The 18033-nt window shown below is 45.0% G+C and overlaps 1 protein-coding gene across 1 annotated transcript; it reads left to right on the plus strand.

Moving 5' to 3' along the window:
• Positions 1 to 1501: 1501 nt before the first annotated feature.
• Positions 1502 to 17242, plus strand: LOC143545882 (QWRF motif-containing protein 2-like). The gene is made up of 6 exons (XM_077037675.1): positions 1502 to 2850; positions 2919 to 3038; positions 3147 to 3263; positions 3366 to 3455; positions 16986 to 17093; positions 17174 to 17242. The coding sequence occupies exons 1-6, from the start codon at positions 1708 to 1710 to the stop codon at positions 17240 to 17242; spliced, it is 1647 nt and encodes a 548-aa protein (XP_076893790.1). The 5' UTR covers positions 1502 to 1707.
• Positions 17243 to 18033: the final 791 nt, after the last annotated feature.

Genomic DNA, 18033 nt, shown 5'->3' on the forward strand with positions numbered 1-18033 from the left:
ATTGGTTTGATTGCATAAAAAATTAGGAAGGGTTTTTTTTTTCTTTTATTTATATATAGTGTTCTTGTAATAACTGGCAAGTATTTAGAAACCTGACCATTTTGTACTAACACATATAATCGTTCCAACCAAATGCATCTAAGGTCGATACAAGTTTCAGAATAAATTCGTGTTGGTGTACCGTGTGGGTTGCAACAGTCTAGGCACACAAGCAGCAACAAGACACAGGTTGCTTGTGAAATTTGGCTTGACATGGGCATGTTTCTGGTACATTACCAGGTGGGTGGCATCAATCTAGACAAACATGTCAACACGGGCGTGTAACATCTGTCACGCGGATGATTAACAATAATAATAAATTTTCATAAGAATTACCATAACGAACCAACCCAATACCAATCGAATTCTTACCCGTCTTTACCGTAACACTTGAGTCTAATCAATACCGACCAAATTCTTGCCGTACACACTGATTAAAAGCAACCGGTGTAAATAAATAAGTTAGAAAATGCAAATACATATATTTACAAGTCATAACCAAAATATAATATCTGATTGATTTTTTTAATGATGGTTGGTATTAGGAAATGACGTAACTCTTCGAGTAATATCCTCCTACACCATTAATTCTTTAAAGTGTTGTTATTTAGTCAAATTGTATCCATGTATATATTAAAGGAGTAATTCTCTCCTCATTTATTCAATTTGTATTAAATTGGGATGTACAGAAAGAAATAATCAAGTTGAACCAATGTGATTTCATAGTTGGTGGTTGCCCATCATTTATCTTTGGAGTGTCCGAAAGATGTAACTAAATGTTGTTTTACAAATACGTTACATTGCTCGTGACTATTTTGATGGACACTATAAATATTCGTACCTACTAATTTCAGTTTTTAATAAGGTATTTTTTATTTCCATTATTATACTCAAAATCGAATTTTAATATACCACATTCCTAAACTTTAACTTAGGTGTTTTATGTATACTTTGATAAAATGATACCAACCCAAAAAGGCTTTAATATATCTATATAACATGTTACGTCTGAATGTTTACGAATTACGACCCGGTTTTTAATAGGTTTTAAGTATAACCCGTGAGTTAAACCGTTAGTAACAATTTTATGTCTTCGAAAATCGAAACCGAATCATTGAAAACTGAAACCGAAAGTGAAAGAAAAAAAACAAACCGTGAAACCTAACCGATGACCAGCTTAACGATTTTAAGGTTTCAAACCAAATCATAAACATTCATAATCGTTACATTATCACTAGAGTCTGCATTCAAACACCGACCGAATACAATAATAAAATTATACTCCGTAATAAGGATTGACGAGTTGAAAAAGTTATTGTTAGCATGCTTCAAATAACAAGAAGAAAATAACAAATAAATTATATATGACGCACCTACATACACACGTGTTCCGAGTCAGCAACGACAGTTACATTCTCTGCTCAATATTCAATCTTCCCTAAAGTAAAACCCGCTGCCACGCATTCTTCTCGCCGGCGTACTGTAACGCTCACATTCCGGTCCCCTACCACCGCCTCCGCCGTCGGTTATCTCTAAATTCCACATTAATTTCACACTACAACTCTCTCTCTCTCTCTCTCTCTTTATTTAAACTCATCATACCTTTTGAATTTATTATTAATTTGCTCAAACCTAAATGCTGAATTAATCATTTAGTTTAATAATATAATGGTGGCTACTCCAAACCCTAAGGTAGCATTATCACGACCTCCGTCTCCGGCGAAACCGAAGCGTACGCCGTTGTTACCTTCTGACGCTGATAATAATAAAAACAATGTTCCGATGCCACGTCGGATGAAATCCAGAGAGGTAAGTTCACGTTACTTGTCTCTTACTGATAATTCTAACGCTAATGCTTCCGTCACGATGACGTCATCTTCGCATTCTGTTTCTGCGCGGATGAGACCGTTTCCGTCGCCGTTAGTTACGTCGTCTAATCTGATGACGCCGTTATCGACGATGAGTAATAGTAGACGAGCTATGTCGACAGAACGACGTCGTCCTGTGACTACTGGTGAGAAGTCGGTAGCGGCGAAGATGTTAATGGCTACGCCGGTGAGGAGCTTATCGGTTTCGTTTCAAGCGCAACCGGTGACGGTAAGTAAGGTATCGAATTCACAGTCTACTGGTTATAATACTGGTTTAAGACATTGTGCACCGGATAGGAGGAATGTGACTCCGGTTAGGAAGTTAATGACTCCGAAGGCGGTTGATCAGCAACGGTGGCCTGCGAGATCGAGTGTTAGTAATAGGAGTGCGGATTTTACTAATGAGGATATGAAATTGAGTGGATCTGGAACTGTTAGTGCTGTTAGGAGTTTACAGAAGTCTATGATTAGTGAGACTAAATTGAAACCTAACGAACCGGATTATAATAATAATAATAAAAATAATAAGACCGTTGATAAGTTTTTTAGTGATTCTGATAGTTCGGATCGTGAGAGTGTCGCCTCTGGTAGCACCATCAGAGGTGCGACACCTGGCCGCCTTATGGTGCCAGCTAGATTTAGGCAAGACAGTGCTAATCGTCTCCGCAGGGTACAGTCGGAACCTGTTTCACCTCAAGTGTCTCTATCGAGAAGTATGCCAAGTCCGACAAGAGCACGGGGTGGAGTAGGGTTTAATAATAATCATATGGGCAACACGCCTTCGGTTCTTGGATTTTCTGATAAAATTAGGAGGGGAAAAGTAGGAGATAGCGCCATTGATGATGCGCACACCTTGAGACTGCTGCACAATAAGCATTTGCAGTGGCGGTTTGCAAATGCAAGAGCAGATGCTGCTATGCTGGCTCAGAGAGCAACTGCTGAGGTAACTACTAGTGCGTGTCCTTTTTGATATAATTACTTTGTTTTGTCTAATGTTACAGTCTGTTACAGAAAAGTCTATATGATATGCGGGTGGCTATATCAAAAATACGACAATCGGTCATATCCAAACAAATTGAGATACAAAAGTTGAGCCAGAACTTGAAGCTGTACAATGTCCTCAAGAATCAGGCAAGAGTGTGAATTTTCAAATTATCACTTCATTTATATCATGATTATGCTGTACAGCCATTTGTCCTAGTTTCAGTCTTATGATTGTATCTATTTGTAATACTTCAGATGCCATATTTGGAGGAGTGTGATCAACTTGAGAGGGATCACATTGTTTCTTTGTCTGAGATTATTGTGGCTTTGGAGTCTAGCACCCTTCGCCTGCCACTTGTTGATGGTACAAAGGTATCTTGTGTTTTATGCGTATACAAAATAATTATTCTTGAGGTTTCATGTTGTGGCTTTGAATGTTATGAAAAGTATTGATAACTTTTGTTACTTTTACAGGTGAATGTCCAAAGTTTAAAAGATGCTATCCGTTTGGCGGATGATGTGATGCATCCGATGGCATCAGTAATACGCCCTTTAGTAACAAAGGTTTGTTGACATTCTTTAACCCGAAACTAACCCAAATGCGTTTAGATAAACCCAAACCTGCGAATTACATATAAGGTTTGTGTAGTGTCTGAAATTTGCACCCTTAGTTTGAATATTGGAAAGTAATTTTGTATGATAAAGTTTAGTTAAGTTCCTGAAGAAACTGATATCTAAAAATGGTAAATTTTATGAAGTTTTGGTTTTGTTACCGAAGATATGGTATCCAAAAATCTCAGGCAGAATACACTCTTTTTTAGTTTTTTGATTGCTTAGTGTTATTCAAACAGTTTTAAAATAAGGCCCATGAGTGTTCATCGGATCAGTTTTCATTTAATTCGGGTTATTCTGTTCAGTAACTGAAAACCGAACCGAATAAGTTAAGTGTTCAACCAATCTGAATAACTGAATAAGGATGCAGTTCGGATTTTGTTAAAAATCGAACGAACTGACTTCAACCGAATAAAACCGGTTTCAACTATAAGTCGACTCAAGTAACTGATTTATAGTTGAAATCAGTTGTATTCAGTTTATAGCGAAACTGAGCCCAATTCTTATTTAGTTATTCAATTCACTTAAACACTCATCTTATTTGGTTCGGTTCGATGATTAAAACTTCTGTTCAAGGCTGTGATTCTTACTCATATATGTATTTTTCTCATTCTAGTTGTATGTCTTATTCACTTTATATGATTTTCTATTTAAAATTAGTAGTGAAGAGGTATGTACCCGCCTCAACACCGAGCAAGGCGGGTCAACCCACAAGATAAAGACATTATGAAGGCACAAAGCCAAAACCTATGCGCATGGCGCATACAAAACATGCTCAGGCATCATATGCCCAGGCACACATATGCTCGCGCATCACATATGCGCGCGGCGCATCAGCGCGTGGCGCATATCACATGCTCGTGCATATCACATCTGCCCAGGCACACATGTGCTAGCGCATCACATATGCGCGCAGCGCATCAGCGCGCGGCGCATATCACATGCTCGTGCATATCACATCTGCGCGTGAGAATAAAGAGAAGACCTCGCGCATCCTCAGGATGGGCGCATATCACACGTGCACATAATCAACCTCGTCCTTATACAAATCAGGATTAGGGCAACCTTGATTGTGCACGTCAGACAACCTTCCAGAAGGCATCTTTTTAAGGAATAAGGATATGCTGATGTTGACAGCTGCTAAATGAAAGGTGGACAGCTCAGCATGACTCATGGGTTACCACGTGATTATAACCAATGAAAAAGCACCAGGTGTCTCCGAGGACACGTGGCGCAAATCGATTAGAGGAGGCCAACAAAACCCTAATCTGATCTCAGCTCAATTAGTGGAAACCCTAGCACTATAAATACAGCATCAACTCCACTTTGATGGACACATTCATACTCAATCATTGACAGTTACAGGCAGTGATATCACATTCAATCATATTGAATTACATTCATTCACAGTCAGTTACATACAAACACACAGTCTCACAATCAGAGGGTATTCAGCTATTCAGCAATACTCTTGAGATTCACTTACTCACACATTATCATCTTCTCCACAATATACTGATTCTCACGCCGGAGGGTTACCCCAAAGAGGACCCCTCTGTCCCTTTCTGAGGGGTAAGTAACGGCGCTGTTCATTTTGTAGGTGGAAGAATACAGATCCAGAAGAACCATCGGTGAAATAGTATAATCACACCCGAGGAAAGTAGATCTGCTACCAGTGAGTAGATCCACGTTTCTTCATTGGCGCCATCCGTGGGACATCGGCAATCAGATCTCATCAGATCTACAAAAAAAAAAAAAAAAAAAAAAAATCATTCACCATGGTTTCTGGCGTTCGTAACGTTGATCAAGCTCTGGAGGATATTGAACGTGAGGGTGTTAACGACGGACAGCAGGTTCTGAGGGTTCCGCGTGATTCTACGCGTACCACCAGCAGCCGTCCCTTCGTCACAACCCCTCACGGCCAGACTGAAACTCCTCCAGACGATCTCACGTTACAAAATATGGCCGGCGCGAAATTGAAAGGACCAATGGGTCCAGAAGAAGAAACAAATGATCCGAATGAATGGCTCATAAACGAGCAGCGGCGTCTGATGGAAAAGTACAATGAAATGGTCAAGCAGAAGAAGCTAGCCGACCAAACACAAAGGCAAGCTTTTGATAAGCAGACTACAAAAAGGCCGCGCGCGCCGGAAGAAGGACATTCTGTTCACACTGCACACACTGAGTTCAGTGATGAAGAAGTGCATAGCATGAGGAAGACGCGGGATACTCATGCAGGAGGCTCACAGCTCCGCGCGCCTGTGAACATGGCGCCTGGAGCCAGAGCCGATCTGGATCTGCACATGTCGTACAGCCCACCAGTCAGAGGGCAAGTGGACGTAACCACACCTTACAGACCAGCCATCTTGGTGAAACACTCAAAGTTCACTGCGCGCATCGCGCAGGCTCCCATCCAGCACAAGACCAAGATGCCAAGTGGTCTGGGTAAGTATGACGGCACGACAGATCCAGACGATTTCTTGCAAGGTTTTTACAACACGGGAAACCTGGAGAGCTGGACGATGCCAACATGGTGTCATATGTTTGCTCGCTGCCTAACGGGCGCGGCGCGAGTATGGTTCGAGAGCTTGCCGACTGGGCAAATTGATGGGTTCGAGGAACTATTAGAAAAGTTCCAAGCCCACTTCGTACAGCAGCGCAGGCACACGCGCGATCCTGATGACATCATGCACTGCGTACGCAGGAATGATGAAACGATTGAAGATTACATCACTCGGTTCAATCAGGAGTCTCTGGCAATCGGAGGTATAACCGAGCAACTCCTGCGCGTGGCCTTTATACAAGGCGCGCGCAGTGATCAATTACGAAGAGCTCTCGTGAGCAAAGATGGCATGCCCACCACGTGGGCCAAGTTAATGGAGGCATCGCGAGTTTTCGCGAGAAATGAAAAACAGATTGCCCAAGATAGGGCAAGAGAAAGAGCGCATCAGGCAGAATCACCGCGCAGCAAAGAGAAGAGGGCCAAACAGAACTCTGTATGGTCCAGGTTGCAGCCAACAAGTTTTTCTTCCGCGGAAAAACAAGCGCAACCAAGCTCACCCCATCCCCAAAAAGATGTTCGTAATCGCGGGGAGGGTGACAAGAGGGAGGGCGGCAGAGATCCTAGCAGACCTCTGCCAAGAATATGGACACCCCTCACTAAAACACCTTCACAGGTATTAAGTACTGAGAATGTTCAATTCAAGCCCCCCAAGCAACTACACTACAAGGGACCGCAAAACAGTGGCAAATATTGTGAATTTCACAGGTCCCCGGGCCACAACACCGACGCATGCCATCATTTAAAGGATGCGATCGAGAAGGATGTAAAATCAGGCAGGCTGGCTCACTTGGTGAAAAACCAAAGAATAGAAGATGAGCAACCGGAAGGAGCCTCTGCCAGCAAGAAGTACAAAAGAATCTGTGTGGCTGAGGGGGGACGACAAGGGCAGACGTCAAAAAAGAGAAGCGCGCAAATCCACGGAGATTGGCGCGAGCAGCAAGTCATCTTCCCAAGAATCAGGGGAGGCCCTTCAATAAGCAGTCCTCTCGTCATCACCACACACATTGCTCATTACGAAGTGTCAAAGGTCCTGGTGGACACTGGAAGCGAATCTGACATTATGTATGAGCAATGTTTCAGAAAGTTGGACCCGGCAGACCAAGCGCGGCTCGAAATTGTGAACGCACCAATCTGTGGTGTTTCAAATGAAATCATCCATCCCCTAGGCCAGATTCAGTTTGAACTAACTATGGGGGATGATGAGCACAAGCGAGCCGAAGTTGTCAACTTCTTGCTCTTGCCAACCACGTCATGCCACAATATGATCCTGGGTAGGGGAACGATTGCCCAATTTAATGCTGTACCGTCGCCAGCGCATGGCGCATTGGGGTTCCCTACACCAACAGGCGTAACATTTGTTTACCGCGATCATTTGTGCGCAGTGACAAGTACGCCACGGGAAGGGAGAATGAAACTTCCAATGGCGGACAATGCGCCAGAGAAGTGGATTTTAAACCCAAAATTCCCAGAGCAAACGGTCACAATTGGCGCTACCATTTCAGACGAAACGAGATTGAGAATGAAAAGGTTGCTCACAAAATACACGTCGGTTTTCGCGTGGCAACACTCCGATATGACGGGGGTCCCGCGAGACTTGGCGCAACATTCTCTTAACACGTTCAAGTCGGTGGAGCCAATTGCTCAGAAAAAGAGAATCATGGGGGATGAAAAGGCGAAGGCCATGAATGAGCAAGTGGAGGACCTGTTGCGCGCAAACATCATCCGCCCGATCCGATACCAGACGTGGGTAGCCAATCCTGTGATGGTAAAGAAAAGCAACGGGTCATGGAGGATGTGTATTGACTTCAAGGACCTCAACAAAGCATGTCCGAAAGACTGTTACCCCCTCCCAAACATCGACGCAAAGGTGGACTCCGTGGCGCCATTCAAGCTCAAATGTTTCCTGGATGCCTACAAAGGCTATCACCAGATTCAAATGGCACCACAGGACGAAGACAAGACTGCCTTCAGAACCGACAAGGGTGTTTTTTGTTACACAAAAATGCCCTTTGGTTTAAAGAATGCGGGCGCCACCTATCAGAGACTTATGGATTCGGTTTTCAGTGAACAAATCGGAAGAAATCTAGAAGTCTACGTCGATGATTTGGTGATCAAGAGCAGGGAGGAGAGACAAATGCTCAAAGACATCGAGGAAACTCTTCAGCGCCTAACGGAAGTTAACATGAAACTCAACCTGAGCAAATGTACTTTTGGCGCGGAAGAGGGGAAATTTCTTGGTGTAATGGTCACTAAGGATGGTTTCAAGGTGAACCCTGAAAAGGTGGAAGCCATCCTTGACATGCCTTCACCATCCACCATGAAAGAGGTTCAGAAGCTGAATGGTAGATTGGTGTCAATCAACAGGTTCCTAGCGAATCACGCCAGCAAATCTACTCCATTCGTTAACACTTTGAAGAACTGCTTAAAGAAGAGCCAATTCAAGTGGACGCCTGAGGCTGAGCAAGCTTTCAGTGAGATAAAAGAATGTCTCATAAAGCTGCCCGCGCTAACAGCTCCACTTCCTGGCGAAACCCTTACATTGTACCTGTCAGCTGGAGACCGCGCCATCGGCGCAGTATTATTGGTGGATCGCAAGGGGATCCAAACGCCAATATACTATGTGAGTCGGGTGCTGACAGACCCTGAGACGCGCTATTACATCATGGAAAAGTTAGTTTTGTCACTAACACACGCGTCGCGCAAGCTTCACAGATACTTCAATGGTCATCCGATTGAAGTTCTGACAGGTTATAACATCCAGCAAGTCTTGCGACGCCCCGCGCTCTCCGGAAGGCTGACAAAGTGGGCGCTGGAATTGGGTGAACACACGATCACTTATAAGCCACGTCCAGCAATTAAGGGTCAAGTTTTAGCGGATTTCATCACGGAAATCCCAGAGGGAAAGATTGAAGAAGCTCAGCGCGAGGTAGATCCTCCGCGAGCAAATGATGAAGAAGATGTTTGGAGGCTATTCACTGATGGAGCCTCCAACAGCGAAGGGTCCGGCGCAGGCCTCAAACTGGTGGACCCTGATAATCATGAGTATACTTATGCTATTAGGTTGGACTTCAAGAGTACCAACAATGAGGCTGAGTATGAAGCCCTGCTGGCTGGTCTGCGCATTGCGCGCAAGTTTGGAGTTAAAAGGCTAGAGGCCCATGTTGATTCTTACTTGGTAGCTGCACAGGTCAATGACCTTTATGATGCCAAGGAGAACACCATGCCTCTATATCTAGAGCAGGCAAAAAAGCTCGTTGAGCAGTTTGACTTCTTCAAAATCATACACATCTCGCGCAGCGAAAACAAGTCCGCTGACGCGTTGAGTAAGATGGCATCAACTAATTTTGATCACTTTGGCAAAGATGTCAGGGTGGAAGTGATGAGCAACCCGTCAGTGCAAACGCAATCTGTCCTTGTAAGTCAAACAACCCCTTCATCTTGGATAACTCCAATAATGGAATTCCTGAAGGAGGGGAAGTTACCGGACGAACGCGCACAGGCGAGAAAGATAAGACACAAGGCGCAGAACTATGAACTACTTGATGGTACATTATATCGACGCTCTTACCTTGGACCGCTCATGAAATGCCTGGATGCTGAAGAAGCAAGCTATGTGATTAGGGAGATTCACTAAGGAATCTGCGGAATACACGCTGGCCCGCGCATGGTGGTTGCCAAGGCAATGAGCTCAGGCTACAATTGGCCAGGCATGTACTTGGATGCGCTAAAAGAAATCCAAAAATGCAAGGCATGTCAGAGCTACGCGCCAAACACCATGCGGCCAAAGAACAACTTGATTCCGGTGACCTCTGCATGGCCTTTCCACAAATGGGCCATTGATATTGTGGGGCCCCTGCCGCAAGCGCAAGGGCGAGTGAAATTTTTGGTAGTGGCGATAGACTATTTCACAAAATGGGTTGAGGCCAAGCCACTAACAAAAATCACAGCTGAGGTGATGAAGCAATTTATCTGGAGCCACATCATTTGCCGTTTTGGCCTTCCTATGGAAATTGTGAGCGACAATGGCAAACAATTCACTGACAGGAAGATATCCAGCTGGCTCAAAGAATTGCACATCAACCAAATCTTCACTTCGGTCTACCACCCTCAAGGGAATGGCCAGGTGGAGCGCGCGAATCAAAGTTTGTTAAATGGGCTGAAGAAAAGGTTGGAGGGAGAATCTCATTCTTGGGTCGAAGAGTTACCTAATGTCCTGTGGGCGCACAGGACATTAAGCAAAACTAGCAATGGCGAATCCCCGTTAAGCCTAACCTATGGGACAGAGGCTATGATCCCAGCAGAAATTGGATGCCCATCCCATAGGGTACTCATGATGAGCAAGACTGATAACGAGCGCGAAAGAAGATTGGACCTCAACTTGCTTGAAGGACGCAGAGAAGCGGCTATCATCAATGAAGCCAAATACAAGAAAAAGCTGGAAAAATATTATAATCAGCGCGTTAAATAATGCCACTTCAAGAAAAATGATTTTATCCTTCGAAACAATGAAGCTAGCCGCGCGATACCCCCAGGAAAAATGTCCCCCAATTGGGAGGGACCTTATCAAATTTCAGAAGATTTGGGGAAAGGCGCGTACACTTTAAAAGATTTGAATGGAAAAAAGATACCTCGCGCATGGAACGCGGCACAGCTTAGAAAATGCTTCATGTAAAAGTTCAAATATGTAATCAAGGCTTTTAAGCCATCATGAATGATGATTCGCGCTATCTTTCAATATTTGTTCTATTACCTTTGCATACATGTTTCACACTTCCTTTATTAATTTGGAGCAATATGACAACACTATATTGACTTCAAAAACAAAATAAAACGAAGTAAAACATACATGCGCGAGCCTTAGCTCAAACGCGTTAACGAGTCTTAACTCTAAAACGTCAGGGCCTTAGCCCAAACCTACGAGCCTTAGCTCAAACACTTTAATGAGTCTTAACTCTAAAAACGTCAGGGCCTTAGCCCAAAACAAAGAGCCTTAGCTCAAAACACTCACAAACATCCATCTTACATCCCGCGCAGCCTGATCATAAAAATCCTTAAACACAACTAAGGCAAAGTACATGCCATATCATAGTTGTTAAGGTCTCAGGTCGAGGTCGCGCGCGGAATCATAGTGGATATCTGAGTAACACATGCTGACATGTAATGGCTAAAACTCATACTCCCATATAAAAACCGCGCGACAACGACGCGCAAAAAAGGGAATTGAGAAAAGATATCGCGCATGTCAGCATAAACAAGATACTGCGAAACCACTTACAAAATAGGACTATGGTTAAGTGAATAATTTCCTTACAACCTTGTTCTTATTTTAACGTGCAAGCATGTCTTATATCTATACAAGCAAACATGAAGAGATGAATGGAAATGCGCAAGATGAGAAAAAGAGAAAACAAGTTTCATTCCATAGCATTGAAATTTACAAGTATGATGAGTTACAAATTACAAGTATAAAAAAAAAATAATATAAAATTTGATGAAGGGCTTCTCAAGTCTCCACGTCGACGTCAGCCGCTTCATCACCCTCATCATCTCCTTCAGCATCTGGCGCGGCCCGCTCCTCATCTCCGAACTGACCATAGTCAAGTTCTTCCTCCTCATTGGAGTCTTCTATTACGACGGTGTCAGGAGCAGGTTCTTTCGCAGCGCCAGAGCCGCTGGCAGGGGCAACATCCCCCGCGCCACCATCATCGCTACCAGCCCTCTCGCATTCATCGAGCAATTTCTTTAGCGCGCCGAGGTCGGGCTGGTCAGCAAGCGCAGCTATCTGCAAATCATTAGAAAAGTATTGAGTACAAAACACTTGGAAAATTAATCAAGAAAAACTCATTAAGGTCGACGTACCTGCATAAGGATGGGGATGGGAGTATTCATGTACTTCTCCCCCACCGCGGCCATGTCCGCGCAGGCCGCGTCGCTCTTGTAAGGGTACTCGGATGGGTTCTTCTTCAACATGCCATATTCATACCCATCCGTAAACCCTTCAGCGCGACCCACCAAGCGCGCGACAGCATTGCAGTCCATCACAAGGGCCTGAAACTCGGCAGAATATTTCATCGCCAAAGCGCAACGAGTCATGCCCTGTGACACCAGCCATTGGCGATCCTGCGCGAGGCCAACAACAGACGTCTCGAGGGCAGGAACCTGGGAGTTTAATAACTCAACAGTTTCCTTGGTCTTTTTTAGCTCCTCTTTATCAGACGCTGATGCCGCCAAAATTTTTTCTTTCTCCGCCTGCGCAGCATTAAATGCTTCCTGGCTGGACGCTGCCGTCGCCAAGGCCTCATCTCTATCGGCCTGCGCGGCCGCCAACTCCTTCTTCAGGCGCGCAACCTCGCTCTCCAATGATGATTTCTCAGTGATACTCTGGACAATAGCTTGGTCACGCGCCTCAGCCTGCTGTTCCAAGACACGCACTCTCCGCGCGTACTTGGCAACTTCGGCCTCCGCCACCTGCTGCTTCTCCCGCGCAGCTTGGAGCTCATGCCCGCGCTTGATAAAGGCGGTGTTGGCACTTGCTCGGTTTTCGCTGAGCTCCGCCTGGAGTTTCTCAGCTCGTGCGCGAGCATCAGAAAGGTTCCAGGCGGCCACCTTAGCCTCTCGCTGGGCTTCCACAAGAGCATCGCGTACTTTAATATAATCACGACGAAGCTCCTGGGAGGCAGCAAAGAAAGCTGACCCAGCAAAAATATGGTCATTCAGCAAGTCCGCGCGGGTGAGCTCCTCCTGATACCTCCTTTCAGTAGGAGGCACGGCATGAGCCCAGAAGTCCTCGCATACGCCCATGGATTGGAAGGAACTGTCTTCATTAATATTCCATCTCGGGCGGTAAACGTGGTCACCTTCCTGCAAAACACAAGAAATGTTCTAAGTCATAAAACATACTTATATGGAGGTACGCGCAGCGGAGCAACAAATTAAAACATACCTGCGGGGATGAAGCAGAAAAGTCAGCGCCAGCCCCACCAGAAGTCTGCGCTGCGAACTCTTGTGGCATCGCAGGGCTGGCGCGGTCTCCCAAGGAGTCTTCAGCTTGAGCCCCCTCATCCTCCTCATCTTCTTCAATAGGCCTCTTCTCCTGCGACCTGGAGGGCTCCAAACCAGTCTCGCGGGGAGGGCTGCGTGTAGGAGGAGGCGAGGGAGGTCTCGACGCCGCCAGTTCGGCGCGCAATACGGTTTCCTGCTCCTTGGTAATCCCAATAAGGGGAGACTCAGCACTAGCAGGAGCAGGAGCAGAACCAGCGGCGCCGGCAACGGCGCCAGGAGTGTCACCAGCAACTTGTGCGCCAGCTACAACTCCTATGAACAAATCAACAAGGAAAAATGGTTTATGACTGAATCCAAAAGAAAAAATTCAGAAGACAAATGTGCAAAACATACCTTGGCGCAATTCTGTTCGCGCGGCGAACATCGCCATAAAGTTCATTCTACCCTTTTCAGAGGGTAGAACAGGGGACTCCGAAGCAGTCCCCGGCGCAGCCTTAGCACCTTGTGGCGCCTGCGGCTGATCTGCGACCGTTGCCGGTCCTGCAAACATTCAAAGGAGCAAAGGTTTAATAACAATTCAATCAGATGAAGATAAGCAAAGTATACCTGTTGCAGGCGCGGCACTGCTTCTCTCTTCAGCCGCGCGAACGGAGGAGGTGACGCCACCATACCTCAAGTGGACAGGAGGTCTGCCCACTCTCACAGGCAGGGAAGCTAAAGAAACCTTGGTGGTAAACACTTGGGTTTCCTTAGGTCCCTTGGTTTGAGCATGGGGATGAGCGACAGGGGTGTCATCTTTCTTCTGTTTCTTACTGGCCCCTGCGCCAGATTTCCCCTTAGCTTTGCGTTTTAGTAGGGGCGCCTCCTCTTCCTCCTCCTCCTCTTCCGCGAGCTCCAGCTCATAGTTTTCGAGCGCATCTGCAAATACAAGCAACAGAACTGTTAATAAACTTTGGTATTCTAAAGAAATAACCATAAGTGCGAAGGCTTACCAGGCGCGTCACTATCGAAGTCAAATTCCAGATCCACTGGGATGAACATGTCATCGAAGTGATCTGGGAAACCAACCTCTCCAGCGCCAAGCGCGACGGAGCCACCCTCCACTTGATCATCATAAGCGGCGTGGATATAATCCTTGGTGACTGCGCAAAAACAAATCAAATGATATCAGCAAAAGAATTATGTTCGCGCAGAAAAAGAAATAAAGAAATGAAGTAAACTTACACAACCCGTCGACTTGGATAACGGGCTCAAGCGCGCTGTCGGCCCACAGCTTACTCATGCCGACCCCCACCAGCGCCTCCTCGCGAATTTTCTTGGCGGGGGATGGTTCGGCGGTCAGTTTCTTAACCCAGGCGCCGGTTGGGTTCTTAATAACATCCGCATCCGCGGGCGCAGAATCGATCGCGCGCATCGTCATGCGGATGGGGATTACACCAGCCCTTATGTAAAAAAACCTCTCAGACCAGTCATGAAGGCTCTTGAATGAAACAGTGGAGCACTTCACCTTCTGACTGCGAGGAATAAAGGAGATCCAAGAATCTTGGATCTTGGGCTTGTAAAAAAATTGAAAGCGCCGAGGGGTGGGCTCCTCGCGCTGTGATTTGCACATGAACTCGAAATGAGTCATGCGCACAAGTCCAAACGGATGGACTTGGGATATATGAATCCCGAAAAAACGTAACACCGCGCCTACAAACCTTGTCATCGGAAGACGAAGGTTGCAGTGGGTGAAAAAATGGGTGTACAACGAAATATAGCCGGCAGGCGGGTCCGCCGCCGTTTGCCCGGCCCCAGGCAACATGCAGCCAAACAGGGTGGGAAAGCCCTGAGAGGCGATGAGGCTGTCGAGATCGGCCTGCCTCAATTTGCAGGGGATTTCATTCCACCTTTTGGTGGCCTTGGTCCTCCCTACTTCCTCCGATGTGGTCTCAACAACCCTCTTCCCCTTCCCCTTTTGCTTCAATGTCGACATCACCACAGATTTCACACGGCGTCTTCGAGAGGCAATAGAGGTGATTGAGGGGATAGACGAGTCTGAACTATCAGACATACAACTGCAGCAGCAGATAATCGAGGATTCGAATCGATGAATACACTCAAATCAGAATGTGAAAGGCAGAAAATCGAAAATTTGCAACAATGAAGATGAAGATAAAAATTTCCTAAGGGCCTGCTTTTATAGGCCCAGGGGAGAGAAATGTGGCAACTGATCGGATTTCACGCGCCACCACTCGCAGGTGCAAGCCAACGAGGGCGCGGCACGTGTCCCTAACACTGTTGAGGGGACATAAAAATGTAACCGACCTGCCACGGAGCAGAGACGCGCCCCCACTCGCAGGTGCTAACCAATGCGAGCGCGACACGTGTTCAAGACAGCTGTGTGAGGGGACATGAAAGGCAACTGTAGCACCTCGAGTACACGAAACGTCTGACACGTTTACGGCGCACGTCACCACCAACTAACCACGTGTTTGGACCCTTCGTTTCAACCAAATGGATAGAACTTCGCGCAACGATGTAAACAACCAAGAAAACGACAAAAACCCGTTAAAAGACCAAATCAGTAAGTCTAATATCTATCTTACCGCGCTCGCGCGAGATAAGACACACATTAGACTGGGGGGGCTTGAAGAGGTATGTACCCGCCTCAACACCGAGCAAGGCGGGTCAACCCACAAGATAAAGACATTATGAAGGCACAAAGCCAAAACCTATGCGCATGGCGCATACAAAACATGCTCAGGCATCATATGCCCAGGCACACATATGCTCGCGCATCACATATGCGCGCGGCGCATCAGCGCGTGGCGCATATCACATGCTCGTGCATATCACATCTGCCCAGGCACACATGTGCTAGCGCATCACATATGCGCGCAGCGCATCAGCGCGCGGCGCATATCACATGCTCGTGCATATCACATCTGCGCGTGAGAATAAAGAGAAGACCTCGCGCATCCTCAGGATGGGCGCATATCACACGTGCACATAATCAACCTCGTCCTTATACAAATCAGGATTAGGGCAACCTTGATTGTGCACGTCAGACAACCTTCCAGAAGGCATCTTTTTAAGGAATAAGGATATGCTGATGTTGACAGCTGCTAAATGAAAGGTGGACAGCTCAGCATGACTCATGGGTTACCACGTGATTATAACCAATGAAAAAGCACCAGGTGTCTCCGAGGACACGTGGCGCAAATCGATTAGAGGAGGCCAACAAAACCCTAATCTGATCTCAGCTCAATTAGTGGAAACCCTAGCACTATAAATACAGCATCAACTCCACTTTGATGGACACATTCATACTCAATCATTGACAGTTACAGGCAGTGATATCACATTCAATCATATTGAATTACATTCACTCACAGTCAGTTACATACAAACACACAGTCTCACAATCAGAGGGTATTCAGCTATTCAGCAATACTCTTGAGATTCACTTACTCACACATTATCATCTTCTCCACAATATACTGATTCTCACGCCGGAGGGTTACCCCAAAGAGGACCCCTCTGTCCCTTTCTGAGGGGTAAGTAACGGCGCTGTTCATTTTGTAGGTGGAAGAATACAGATCCAGAAGAACCATCGGTGAAATAGTATAATCACACCCGAGGAAAGTAGATCTGCTACCAGTGAGTAGATCCACGTTTCTTCAAGTAGATTTGTATTTCTATTAATAATATTTCTTATCATATTGCACATATATTGTTTCTAATGTTTCATTGTAATACACATCAATTTTGATGCCCGCTGTCTCATATTTATGAGTTCAGTGTTATATCTGTGACTCATTTCCTAACAAAAAATAAAAAAATCTTCCACATTTTGTTAATTAGCAAGTGTGTGTGTCTATATCATGTAAACAATACATGTATGGAAGTATTATAAAACAAAACCTTGTAAACAGGTGGAGCATGTGAACACATTGGCGTCTGAACTTGCAAACACAACAAGAAATGAGCGTTCTATGATCGATGGGTGCGCGGATCTTTTGTCAAGACTGACACACATGGAGGTAACCATCAACATTATTTATTATTATTTTTATTATGTATTTAAGAAAGAATGAAGTGACTTTAAGTTGAATGAAAGCAGGTGCAAGAGTGCAGCTTGAGGACACACCTATTACAGCTGTGCAATACTACCGTCAACAACCATAACTGAAATGTGAAGCTTATGTTTCTCTATCTTTGACTGCTTACTGAAAAGTTGCTAACTATCATGAAACGGGAAATTCCTACCTAACCCCTTTGCCGTAAAACGGGTCTTCTAGTTAATATAGTTTTTTGGAAATTCCTGTTTGTGAGGTGATTCTATTTTGACTCAGATTTACATAAAAGAGCATTTCTATGTAGGTAATATAGAGACTGCATGCATGCATATGGAGACTGAAAAATGATACATGTTTACTTTTAACATGAGTAATGTGCGTATGCATATAATCATACATTAACCGGCATATTACCAATATAAAAGGAGCATTTTCATCTTCTACAAATCTAGATATAAAAGGGAACATTTTCAAACATGTTGCATATGAAATGCAAAGTGAAAAGCCAAATAAAAAAAATGAATTTCGAATTTAATTTAGCATAACCACGGTTATTCTTTCTAAACGGTTATTAAATTATATTACCTTTTCATGGTCAAGATAACCTAAAAACATTATTGTAGCTTTTTAGTTTACTGACTGCAACGATAAGTTTATCATCATTTATGTGACTCAACCCGGCCCAAAATGAAATTCGGAAGTCGAATTAAAAGAGTATTGAAAAACCGACCCTGATAAAAAAATCTCGTATCTGTCTAGACCTACAATGATAAGGTTGATGAGATAACCTTGGTCAAGAAATGGGTCAACAATAATGGCGGGGCATACAGAGATGAACGTAATGTTTGGGTCGATTGTGGTTGTGCAAGAATTCCGGCCATTTCGGTACCAAAGTGATGAGATG

This window comes from Bidens hawaiensis, unplaced genomic scaffold (genome assembly GCF_021521415.1).
Source record: "Bidens hawaiensis isolate Kalapana, Puna unplaced genomic scaffold, B.hawaiensis_p1.1 tig00014095_1, whole genome shotgun sequence".
NCBI lineage: Eukaryota > Viridiplantae > Streptophyta > Magnoliopsida > Asterales > Asteraceae > Bidens > Bidens hawaiensis.